Source organism: Symphodus melops (assembly GCF_947650265.1).
Source record: "Symphodus melops genome assembly, chromosome: 18".
NCBI lineage: Eukaryota > Metazoa > Chordata > Actinopteri > Labriformes > Labridae > Symphodus > Symphodus melops.
In genome coordinates, this window is record NC_136708.1 from 16,978,016 (window position 1) to 16,991,358 (window position 13,343).

Here is a 13,343-nt window from a genome sequence, read left to right on the forward strand (position 1 = left end):
AGAAGTGCACGGCGTCTCCATCATTCAGTCATGCTGCAAACAGATCTGAATCCTGGAGGGGAATTCAGACAAAGTGTGTGTCTTCAATGTGCACTACTATGTGATTTTAAGACTAAAGTAAAAGTTTCTTAAACACACCAAGACGTATAGGGCTTAAAACCTTTGTTAGATGTAGATCTTCTGTTCTGTTTAAATGCTGCCATGCTACAGCATCATTAAACTGTTAAGCTATTTCTAGGCCTTCATTTTTGTTACATCCTGATCATGTCTTTTAATATTTATTGTGAGATAAAATAGGCTACGTGGATTATTTCACATATGCATAGTGCATACCGTGACAGAGAAAAGTTACCATCATTTTCATAAGGTTTAATAGGAGAAGTCTCGCCTATTGTATTTGTCCTCTCACCCAGAATTGACGGATCTCAAAGAAGTTGTCTCAGATCAAACTTTAAAAGAGAAACACGAGAGGTGCTCTGAGCTCAGCTGATTATCATGATAATCGCAGCAGAAATCTTTAGAATGAATGACAGACGAATCCTCTCGAAACCTTATGGTATGGGATCTCATGTCCTGTCTGTCTTGTATGTGCACAGACTAGACGTGCTCGTCATTTGCATGAAATAAAGTGAACTCAGCCATGTTGATGTGCGTCTTCACAGAGTGGAGATGCCTTCACGCGCAGGCCGCAGAGCCGCATCTCTGCTGCGCGCACACACACACACACACACACACACACACACACACACACACACACACACACACACACACACACACACACACACAGAGAGAGAGAGAGAGAGAGAAATGTAGCTTACTTTAAATTACAAATATGTAACTATAATAACTTTAGACATTCTTTATAAATGGCTTACGTGTTTTAATTATGGCTTTATTAACAGTATAAAAAAGAATATTAATGGCATGTTGTAAAACATTGAAAATAACATGCTAGTTTGAGAGATATAACTTTGACCATTTCAACCTGTTTGACACCTGTCAGGAAAAGCGTTCTGTACCAAATTCCACTTATTAAAAACTTTTAAGAGCACACAGAGACCTATTTGACATCAACGCTGACATGAAGTTTTCCTGTTTTTATCAGCCTGAATCTTTACCTTATAGCCTAGACATCATTAATAAAAACAATAGCCTGCTGCGACAAATACTCCATCAGTAGCCTGTATTGTTAATAAGTGGGGAAATAAAACCAAATGCAGGCTCTGGAGTAAAGCGTATCTTTTGGAATAAAAGGCTATACCTGCTCTGTCACCTGTTACTGGACATCGTCACTCATGTTAACTTTATTAGAAACAGCTGCAATCTATATCAGTGTTGCACCATGTGAACAAAAAGCACAGACTTGTTTACTGTCCTGCGACAATTGAAGTTCCTCCTCGACACAAAACCTCCCAAAAGATCCAAGAGGAGCTGTGAGCGCGCGCCCCAACTCCAAAGATACTGTTCGCGCCTCGTGACCTGAAACCTCTACAAGAGACCATAAATAACTTCAAAACATGAAACGGCTTGATTCAGTATACTTGAAATCCAAAAAGATGTATGCATCATGTTGGCCTTTAAAATATTTGATCACAACTGAGTTCATCAAGAATACAGAATAGCCATGTGCTTTCTGATTGGCTATTGTTTAATCCGGGAATTATATAATGTGTTAACCTGTGAGGCCAGACTTATGTAAAGGCTTGATCAAATGTGTATTTTACAGAACCTTATAATCATCATAAATGTAAAGATAACCTTCACCCAAATATCTATATCAGCAAAAGAAAATCACAAAGGCAAAAGAGAATGGTCACTCAAGCTGCAGATCATAAAATGAGTAAACCTCATAGAATGAAGAGAAAACTAGCCTATATAAAAGAACTGCAAAGTAACACACTTTAAACAGAAAACAAATTTCGTATATATGTGCAATATTACAAGACAAAAGATTTAGGTCTGTAAAGCTAATAAAAACAGATTAGTCTATAAAGTCCGTGCCTGTATGGGTTAAAGACCCATACAGAGAATAAATATGCCCCGGCTACTTCACTTCATATGTTCCAGAACAACATATTGTAATCCATATTTAAAATATTCTGTACAAACATAAACCTATACAAAGTCCTTAAAAAAGAAAATTAAATCATGTACTTTTAAAACTCAAATAGATCATCAATGATCTACCACACATACTGTATATTTAACTTAATTATTCCACTTTATTTTGATTTCAGGACTAAAAATTTAATATAACGACTTGTTCTCGTATTTACAACATCATAAAACCACCGTTTATTCCACTTAATGTGGTGCGTTCAAAGTCAAGATTAAGCGTGCAAAACAATCCCTATAGGTGCCCCTTACTTTTATACCGCATTACTTAGGCCGTGAGAAGCAGACAGTCTTTTGGCTGCTGGGTCACAGTTTGTCTCAGACCCTCCGACAGCAGTAAAGCACCCTCACATCCCTCCATTGTTTTACTGCTGCCAGGCCAGACAACATGCAGGCTGCACTGCGCACACAGGCGGTGGGTAGTGCCTCAAACCCTAACTATTATGCACGTTTACGAGCAACATGTCGATGTAGCTGACACGTACACATATGACCAGCTATTACTGTAAATGTATGAGCTGTAATGTTTTAGCCTTACCATCATCATTCAGTGTATGTGTTTGTGCCCCTGCATGCAGGAGAACTCAGACCTGGCACCCGTTCACCCCCACGTCGCGCCAATATTCAAATGGTGCAGCTCTGATTTGAATAGCTGCTTAATTAGACATGGTGGTGTATAATAAATGAAAGAGGGGGCACTCTTGTTAGATGAAGGCATGCTGCAGATTTTCCAGAGTTGTTTCAGCAATGTGCATGCCTTTTTAGGAATGGACATTTGCATGTTAAAAAAAAAAAAGCTTTGTAAAAGAAATGCTCAATAAAGCCTGTGAATAGAGCCTTTAAACTCAGTTGTAAGACAAGAAAAAGTACTTAGAGTTGACTGTTGAAATATATATATCTAATATTATATATTCCATCTTACTTATTTTCAGGTCCTCTGTAGTTTGCATGCAGTCAACTGGTGGTCTATGAGAAGGACCACCAGCAGGCTTTGCGTCACTTTCTGGACCTCTTTTGTCTGATGTGTTGGAATAATTTGCATATTGAAAACAGTTGCAGATCAGTGTTTGCTATCGTGGGAAAGTAAAAGTGAAAATTGATAAAACGAAAGAATGAGATAATTAGGGTTACAGCCGATTGATGCAAACCTCTTTGTTTATTTGTCTGATATGAAACCTTTTCAAATACTTAAAATGATTTTTCTACTGCTTCTTAAAATAAACTAAGTTCTCTGCAAACTTAGGGGGTCCATAGCTTCTCATTATGAATCTATATTAAATCAGAGGGTTATTCTCTGATTTCCTTGTTGAGGGAAAAGTGAGGATTTTCCCCAGGTATTGATTAAACTGTCAAGAGTTGCTTGTGATACAGGACATCAAACTTTTTTAAACCATGTCCTGTCTTGTTAATTCTCCACTTAAGAGAGTATTTCTGCATGTGTATTGTAGATTATTTTAGTTTTTTTTAATAAAAAGAAAAAAAAATCACTTTGAATATTTGATTACTTGGTTCCTCAAGCTGCTTAAAAAAAAAGACAATTAAAAACAGCCAAATGACATGGAAACTCAATTGAGCAGTGAAAGTTTCACCAAAGTTTGGAAGTATATTGTCAAGGTGCCTTAGAACCATTGTACCATGTTATTATTTCGAAAGCATGTTGTTATGGGAAAGTACAAACCTATGAACACTGTGCCTGAGAATTAACCCAAAATGGTGAAAAAAGAAATGTTATACAACATATAGTAAATACAGTGGAAACAGTACAACATGAGCAGAGTGCACTACTTATTGTTTCTTTGTTTATAAGAGATCTTTTATATCTTCAGCATATGTTAGAAACTATTCTTTAGTTTAATTTTGGTATATTCAAATAAAATATAAATTCAACTGACATGACCAAAACAATATTTTCACAAAAACTGTCATAAAACGTCAACAAAAATCTCCTGAGTGAAAGTGATGGATGTGTTTAAGCTCTAAGAAGAAGGCTTGAACATTTCTGTGGGGTTTGAGTCGACTTGTGTCAATTTATAACTCCTGAGACAGACCTTTATCAATTAGTCTGATAAAGGTGTCTTTTTGTATTTCAACCACATGTTGGTAACAGTGGAAATGACAATACAATAATAAAGTTTACTTTATGTCCAACCCTCGTCCTGGATATAAAAACTGAATAAAAATAATTAGTTAATTTGTGGAGGTTGTTGTTATGAGCCCATTGTTTGTGGGTTTTTTTTTTTTTTTTTTTTTTTTTTAGCAGAACAATGATATTAAAAAGCCTTGAGATTGTGTCTATGAAATATTTGATCTATAATGAATATAGTCTTTTGAAACGACACCTGTACAGTAATTTCCCAAAATTACAATTACAACAAAATAAATAATTCAATAATAAGTGTATACTTACTTCACATAGAAGACGCTAAAGTAATTGAATGTACACGTAGTGAGTGGCTTTTTGTTTTAAATAACAGTGAGTGACATAAGGAAGGAAAAAAAACCGTTTTAAGTAAAGGCAACGTTTTTAACCCGTCTCTCTTCACTGGACCAACAGGTAAACTACACAGGACAACATTTGAAATGAGAAAAACAAAAACAACCCAAAGATTTAAAGTCTGTAGCCATCAAACATTCAAGAGAGCGATTTCGGATTACAAGTTTTATGAGAAATAACATGTAACCATATAGACGTCGAAGGTTTAAGGTCTCTGGCACAGTTCTCCATGATTTTTTATGTGTTACCCTATAACCTTTCTAATTATAAAATAAACCATAAGCAAACTGTCCAGCTTTTATTTTCAAGTTTACATTTCTTTCTTTTTATCCTAAATCTTCACTTCTCGTTGAACACTTGTTTCATACAGTTTCCCCCCGTTTTGAATAACGCATTTTTTCTATTATTTTTGCAACAGAATATGAAAGTTGTTACTTTTTAATTTTGAATGGAGTTTCAACTAAAAGAGGGCCAAACGTTGCCTAATTATGTATCCACAGTAACACTACCAGCTGTTTGTTGTCCCACCAGATTTAGGCCTATAGAGAAAGGGAAAAGAAAAATAACATACAAGAGGACATGGCACACAAATCAAAGCATTTGGCAATTAAACAAATTAAAAGGTACCTGTTCGTTAGAAATGTCTAATTAGCATATTAGACAATCAAAACTGTTTTATTAGTGGGTTCCCATGTTCATTGCAATGGACAGTTTGTATAGACAGAGGTTTTATTTTTTGATACTCTTGGCTGAAATGCGTGGCTTTAATGTTTCTGAACTCATGATGGTTAAATATGTCCTGTTTTCAGGCGCAATACTCACAAAAACGACTTTAAAAAAAAATCACCAGTTTCGATCGAAGACTAAGTTGCCATTCAAATATCACAGATAATAATGTAGCCTGTTTGCGGTTATTAAGAATATGTTGACCGTGTCGATGCTAAAATAAAGCGTCTGTTTATTGGTCCTACATGAGGAATCAAGACTAGGCCTATTATTTTTGATATTAGAGTAGTTTTACAGCGCAGGTCCTGTGAGATAGGCTCAAATCTCAGCTGCAGATGAAAATAATTTTTCAGGCATAGGCTATAGGTTTATAGGTTTAAGATCATGTGTAAATAAACTGGGATGTAAGCTACAGCTCAGAGCTTCTTAGTCGCTGAGCAATGTCGCTTAGAAAGAGAAATCATATTGCATAGCTAATTTCAATGAAACAAAAAGGTAGATGGGTTTAATCCTCCGTCACTGTAGGCTATGATTTGTTTGAAGATCCTCTGTAAGAAATATCAGATGCTTTTATAAGACTTAATTCAGCGAAGCAACACTATTCGTCTCCATATGTATATGTATGTATTGGGATAGTTGGTCTCGTGGGTGTATCTACATGGTTTTAAAGCTGTTTTTGAGAGCTTCAGAGAGACTCTACGGGATACAAAGGCACCGGGATTATTTGTCTGTTCTGCTGCTGCCATCGTGTGGACTTTTTATGTATTACATCAGCAACACTTTTGATTTTTGAACCCCTATTATCTGCTGCCCCAAGTGGCCAATCATTCAACAGTTGAGGAAGTGCTGTTATACAAACACTAAAAAAACAACATATCTCGAAATTTCCTAAAGGAATAAGGTCATTCTTAGCCTCTGTTTATGATACGCACTGACTCACATAGGCTAAGTGGTAGAAAGTAACTATCTGTTCCAGTTATTCAAGTACTGTACTTACATACATATCGGACTGTTTAAAGACAGCAGGACTGCTCAATTTCCAGTTTGAGTGTTTTTCAAGACATCACATAAATTGTTTATAAATGCAATTTTAATTTTGAACGTGTCGATATTATCATGAATGTTTTGTAGTTACTACAAAATGCTGTCTGCTAATTTATTTAAAAAAAATGTCTGATAACTTTTAATATAAGAGCATTTTAATGAAATAAAGTAAATACTCAATAACAATATACTAAATGAATTAACACTTCTCAAAAACAAACAAATTGTTTAGATTCTGTTGCAGTTTAAACGGTCATTGTGATGTCACAATGTTATGTTCTAGATTCTGTCAGTTTTGTCATAAGGCCTGAGTGTTCTCATTCTATCTTACCGAACATCTGACAAAGCAGAGACATTTGAGTTTGAACCAGCAATCCAAACACAAGGATACTGGGAGACTGAGAGAAAGGTATCTTTAAAAAAAGACATCAAGATGAGTGACAGAAGTAAATCATCCTACTTTAATGATCTCCGTCTGGAGGGAAAATTTTGCGATGCAGTCATCAAAGTTGAGGATGCAAAGTTTCAAATCCACAAGATTATCCTCAGTAACTGCAGCGCTTACTTTAGGTGAGTGTGTTGTTCGAATCAGCTGATTAATTTTTATGTCCTTAAAAAAAGATCAACTTTATTAATAGAATCAATGTTATGATCAGCTCATGATTTAAGTCTGAAGGCACAAAATCAAAAGACGCCTCGATTCATGGAGTATTTGGGATAAAATGGGTTTATCATTTAAACAAAAAACAAACAAACCTGATGGACACCTGATATTTACAACACGTGTTCAAGGATATTTCATCAGTTAAAAGTCATGGTAGGCTCTCAGTTCAGATTTAAGGTTGTGTTAAGAAATAAAATGTATTTGCATGTATGTTTCACTCAGTTTGATTGTAAGTTAACACCAATATCTCATTTCCATGCCACCTTACTTTAAAGGTGCACTATTTTGGTAGTGAAATGTGAAAGTTGGAGAAATGTACAGATTCGGTGGCACTGTATATGTTCATAACTTTTTTTTTTTTTTTTATAAAGTTGGTGTATTTAGTTCAGAAAATGTAGTATAGAAATGATATCAGCATGATATGCATAATATTACTTCTCCAACTTTCAAATACACTACCAAATCTACAAAGTGCACCTTTAAAGGATTTATTCACCAAGAAACAAAGATGCAGTTGACTATCTTGTGTCTACAATTATTTGTGAAAGGCGGTGAAAAGTTCAAGGAAAATCCCCTTACTAAATAAGAACAACAAGAAGAAAAAGTTCTACATGGTTTATTTTATTTTCAATTTGACGTTGTGTCTTTAAATGATCCACAGAGATTTGTTCCAACGCTGGTCAACCACTGACAAAAGTGTTTACGACATACGGGGCCTGTCGCCACACATCATGCAGCTCATTATTGAGTTTGCCTACACTGGCTCTGTTTCTATAACAGAGGGAAATGTGCAGGAGCTGCTGCTAGCTGCTGATCAGTTCAATGTTATGGACATCGTCAATACCTGCTGTGACTTCCTCGGTGAGCAGCTCTGCCCAAAAAACTGCATTGGTATCTGGCAGTTCACCAAGATTGTCTTCTCCCTGGAACTGCAGCACAAAGCGTACCGCTACATCACTGATCACTTCGAGGAGATAGTTGCCCGTGAGGAGTTCTTACAACTCTCTGCAGAGGAACTAGCTGAATTCCTTGGACGAGACGACCTCAATGTGAGAAATGAAAGATCTGTGTTTGATGCTGTTACTCACTGGATTGGCCACAAACCTAAGGAACGAAGTAGACACACCAGCGTTCTCTTGTCTAAGGTAAGATCATTTTTTCCACACTTGATTGTTGGGAGATTTCGTTCTTTACATTTAGCTAGCTGTGTTCTAAAGATTGCAACAGACATCCCTGCAGTAAGACAAATTCAAGTCAACAAGATCAGTCCAATAGGTTTTAGGGATTTTTACAAATGGTGGTTCAATCATTTAAACTTGTTTTGGTGTGGTAGATGTGTCTGGTCCTCATCCTGTTCACACTTAAGATTTTCTGACCGTTCCCTCTCAATCAAATACATGGAATATTTACACACTCTTAAGACTCTTACAGCTCAATTTTCTTAATTGATGTTTCCTTGCTCCTTAATTCTCCCTTGCATCTGAACTTGTTCCAGATGTGACAATTTTACAGGCCATCACAAAGCTCTTAATTCTCAGAGATGTTTTCCTTGCCTCTCTCCATGAAGTCTGATCAAACCATTATGAGATTCAGCTGTGGTCTAAACACTGAACTAAAGTCAATTAGGTTAGATTCAAAGATGTCCTGTTTTCACTGTCTAGATCCGGCTGGCTATGACGAGTCTAGAGTACATCAGGATCCATGTCCTGTCCAATGAGATGGTGAGACATGACCTTTCGTGCAATGAGGCCCTTAAAGCTTTGTACGAACACATCATGACCAGGCCACCGCCGTCTGATCTCCTTCACCCTTTTGTCCGCCCTCGCCTGCCTCCTGTCATCCTGCTGGCACTTGGAGGCTGGAGTGGTGGTGATCCAACTAATGGCATTGAGGCGTATGATGTTCGAACGGACAATTGGATCAACTTGACAAACAATCTGGAGCGTCCCCGAGCCTACCACGGCACTGCCTTCCTCGATGGGTATGTGTACTGTGTTGGTGGCTTTGATCGTGTGGAGCATTTCAACAGCGTGTGCCGGTTGGACCTGAGCACATACACCTGGCAAGAAGCAGCGCCAATGTACTACCGTCGCTGCTATGTCAGTGTTACTGTGCTTAACGGATACATTTATGCCCTGGGAGGCTACAATGGGCATGTTCGACTCAACACTGCTGAACGCTACAAGCCCGAGACCAACCAGTGGAGTCTTATTGCACCCATGAATGAGCAGAGGAGCGATGCCAGCTGCACTTCACTCGACAACAAGGTGGGTAAAGCAGAAAAAAAGAGGAGCTGGGACTAAAAGGGGAGTATGACAGAGACTGAAACATTGTTAATTTGTTAAGTGAACGACTTGAGATGAGACTTTTAGTCTCATGTTACACTAGCAGCACTTTCAATAGGTAAAGAATGTATAATGTTCTGTGCAGTGAACTGTTAAGTGTTGCAAAATTGCATACTGTTGTATAAAAGAAGAACATCAGCCGCCGCTAACCCTTTGCATCTCTTCTACCCTTGGTCACACCTAAAATTATTTAACACGTGGATACATTTGTTTTATGTCATGAGAGAGTCATTGGATAAAGTTATAGCCCTCATGTTCTACACAGGTTTACATTTGTGGTGGCTTCAGTGGAAACGAGTGTCTGCCAACATGTGAATGTTACATCCCTGAGACCAACCAGTGGACAGTGATCAGCCCCATGATCAGCCGGCGCAGTGGAATTGGGGTCATTGCATATGGAGGATATGTCTATGCAGTAAGTTCATATTATTACCCCCTACCTATAAATCATACCATGTGAAGAGTATTGGTCAGTATACGTATCCCAACATGGACATTGTAGGGATAATCACTTTGATGCCATTTTAAGAGAAATATTTAATTATTACAAGTTTATCTTCTCATGTTATAATGATATTTATGTTACTGGTGCTATCAATGGATTTCTTATAAAAACACTTACATACTCACAATGCCAACATGCTCATTAGCATGCCAACAAAAGCAACAGTCATCACATTCATTCTCAAGCCTGACATTATTTGTCAAACATCATGCCAATTCATGAACATATATTGATATATTTTGGCATCACAAAGACAGGAATAGGTCTTCTAAGACTCATAATCTGGACACATTGGTCAGAGACTTACCAATTGACTTACATTTGCCATGTTGCTATAAACTTTAATACAATATATTTTTCTTTATATGCAATGAATGATCATTTTCTCTGTTTGGATTTGTGATATATTCAGTCTGTATTTTGACACACAAAAACTTTACTCCTGCAGGTTGGTGGCTTTGATGGCAACACCCGTCTGCACACCGCTGAGGCCTACAACCCTCAAACCAACACCTGGCACGAAGTGGCCTCTATGTTGATTCCTCGGAGCAACTTTGGAATTGAAGTGATTGACGACAAACTCTTTGCTGTCGGAGGCTTCAACGGCTTCACTACATCATATAACGTGGAATTCTACGACGCATCAACAAACGTGTGGTCTGAGGCAGCTGACATGGACATTTTCCGCAGTGCTGTAAGCTGCTGCGTGGTGACCGGGATTTCTAACACGGCCAAGTTAACTGTCCCTCAAAATCTGCCTTTAGACATGGAGGTTGAGTCTGTGGAGTCGGGAGAGTCCGACTAACAGGCTCGACTTCAGTCTTCAGCGCAGTCTTGACAACTACCACCATCCACACTGGCAAGACATTAACATCAAAAAATGAAATAAAAAAAATCTTTGAGCATTAACCACTGATTGAAAGAAGACTTCTTTCACTTTTCATCTTGGTTAAAAACTTGTTCGCAACATGTCCTGTGAGAAGATGATGTGTCCATTCTGCAGATGCAGGTCTTCAATCAAAATGCACTTTTTCAAGAATAATCTAAAGCTATCAACAAATTGATAGGTTCTTGTTTAAGTTTCCTGCTAAAATAGTATTATTGCTTTAAAACATTTTAACAGACAGAATTCAGCAGATTTTTGTTAATGCTTATTAGTCGTCAATTAGCATTATTAGCCTCAAATCTTATAGCCACTGCTTATGTAAACTAGTTTTAATATATAGATATAAACATCAGCTATGGCTGATTTCTATTTCATTTGGTCAAAGTTTTGTAAACAAATAAATGACTATATAGTTGGACTGATGGCAATTTTTGGAAATTAAAAGGATCAATTAAATGTATGTAACCTATTTGAGGGTCAATTGTCACAATAAATTCAAATTTTTTGAAGATAATGCATGAGTAAATGTATAAGTTACAAAAAAGGGATATGAAGTTTTGCATTAGGCTTTTTTTTCTTAATATTTGTTATTTTCTGAAATGACATTGTCACATCATGCCATCATTAAATCAAACTATTATATAAAGTACTTTTCTATAATCGGACTGACCTACTTTTTTTATTCCAGAAATTGAATTTGAAAAAATGGCCATTGAGCAGCTGCACGGATGATCAGAGTGACAAGTACCCTTTGGTCTTCACAATTAAACTAGGTCCTAAAAGACTATCATGATGACAGAGTGGAGTGTGTGTGGGAGGCAGTGTGGAGTGTGTGTGGGCAGCAGAGAGGGGAAGACTTGCATGGAAAGCACTCTGGCTTGTTTTTGTAATTACCAGTGAGGGTAAAGCACATTTTTAGACAGGAACCGACAGCCTCTAAGGTTTGTTGTGCTGCCCTCTGTTCAGTTTATACTTATGGGCACACAGAACATCTCATTTGTTGAAGGTATGGTTGGCATAATTCCAAGAAATGTCAGGAGCTGCAACAAAGTAGGGGATCCCACTTCCAGGTTTGACACCTGGAAGTGGCCAAGCATATTAAAACAAAGCAGAACATACATTTTTAAGAACATATTATGAAATACAAGCAGTTCTGCAGTTCAGTCCTCTTTGCATGTTTGAGCAGATTATTTCTATGGTAACAAAAACATGTGAACAGGGTCATCGAACACGATTGGCCCCAGGTAAACTATCCCTGAACAAAGTTTCTTTGAGAGAAACTTTGATTGCATCTTCACTAATCGCTCTCTGTTGCAAAGAGGTGAGGGGAAATCAGGACTTCGGTGGTTTTACTGTTTTCTGAAGTGTTGTGTGTATAAGACAAATTAAGCATAATTTGTCCAAATGTATAGTTTTTAATCAGAATGTGTGTCCTCCCATGTTTCACTGCTAAAGGTATCCTTGATTTCAATACTTGCAGTTACAGTTTACACTCCAGCTAGTTTCAGACCATATACAGTAGATAGATCACCGCTGTGTATTAGCTATAACGTGAGGCTTCGTTTTCAGGGACACAAAAAAGCTCCGTTATTAAAGGACCAACCAATTAACCTACTCTGCCAACTGATCTGCAGCCACGACACTGAATAGTTCAAGCAATTTAACTGCAACTCTTTCTTCAGCTGGTGTGACCATTTAACAGATGCCCACTCTGTTCTCTTCTCAGGAGCCTCAGGCCAGTTCTTTCAGGAGTTTCTTTTTGCTGAACTTTCCCTTTCTTTGCCGCCTGATCTCTGCACTTTGCAACCTGCTTTTCATTTCTTATATCTGCCTCTGGACACTATGATGCTACACACTTCGAGTTTCTACTTACTGCTGGACTCCATTCAAACGACTTCTGTGAACTTCTCGAAACTTTCAGGTCATCACAGGATTCTTGCACTCTGCTTTTCTCGAGGGAGTTTTGGTCCCTTTAACATGGTTTATTTCCTCTGTGCACACGAGCAGACCTGGTTATTCTTCTGCTCTGTTGCTTATTCTGGTCAACAGTGATGTCCATGAGTTTAGTTTTGTAAGATCTGTCTGTGACTCATCTTCATGCCTATTTGTAGCTTGTGGGCTTGAATGCAACAAATCAAGCCAGTCTTTGATACTGTGTTTCTTATCCAAGACGTCCCTGATGAGGCAGTTTTCCAAGGTGTCATGTGTTTTATCTCTGTCGGCCCCTGTATTCCCAGCAGTCCGCAGCACCAGGTCTGATACAGCAATTGTTTTTAAACTAGGACACAAGTCTGCCTGGAAACCCAGAGGTGAAAAGAACAATGCCGGCAGCACAATAATATAAATGCAGGACATTTACAATCTATCTTTTTGACTGCCTTGATGAGTTACTTCCCCTCATCCATCCTTCATGCATTGTTTATGTCTTATCTTGTAACCACTGATTGCAAAGTGAAGGAATACTTTCACATTTTTGAAAATACACTTTTTTGTTTTCTAACAGAGTTAAATGAAAAGAGTCACTGCCCAAAACTTAAAACTCCTCAATTAACACAAACTGTTAT

General features: G+C 37.6%; 1 protein-coding gene across 2 annotated transcripts in view; it reads left to right on the forward strand.

Moving 5' to 3' along the window:
• Nucleotides 1-10,782, forward strand: part of LOC306838947 (kelch-like protein 10) — a 31,486-nt gene extending 20,704 nt beyond the window's left edge. Inside the window, exons 1-5 of one of the 2 annotated variants that reach the window (XM_079367381.1) lie at nucleotides 6,720-6,949; nucleotides 7,705-8,188; nucleotides 8,705-9,310; nucleotides 9,654-9,803; nucleotides 10,342-10,782. In XM_079367381.1, the coding sequence (XP_079223507.1) occupies nucleotides 6,813-6,949; nucleotides 7,705-8,188; nucleotides 8,705-9,310; nucleotides 9,654-9,803; nucleotides 10,342-10,698 (1,734 nt within the window). In that variant the 5' untranslated portion in view covers nucleotides 6,720-6,812 and the 3' untranslated portion in view covers nucleotides 10,699-10,782. Of the gene's footprint in view, nucleotides 1-6,719; nucleotides 6,950-7,704; nucleotides 8,189-8,704; nucleotides 9,311-9,653; nucleotides 9,804-10,341 lie in introns of those variants that run through there. The other variant, XM_079367380.1, reaches the window with a different exon arrangement.
• The last annotated feature ends 2,561 nt before the right edge of the window (nucleotides 10,783-13,343 follow it).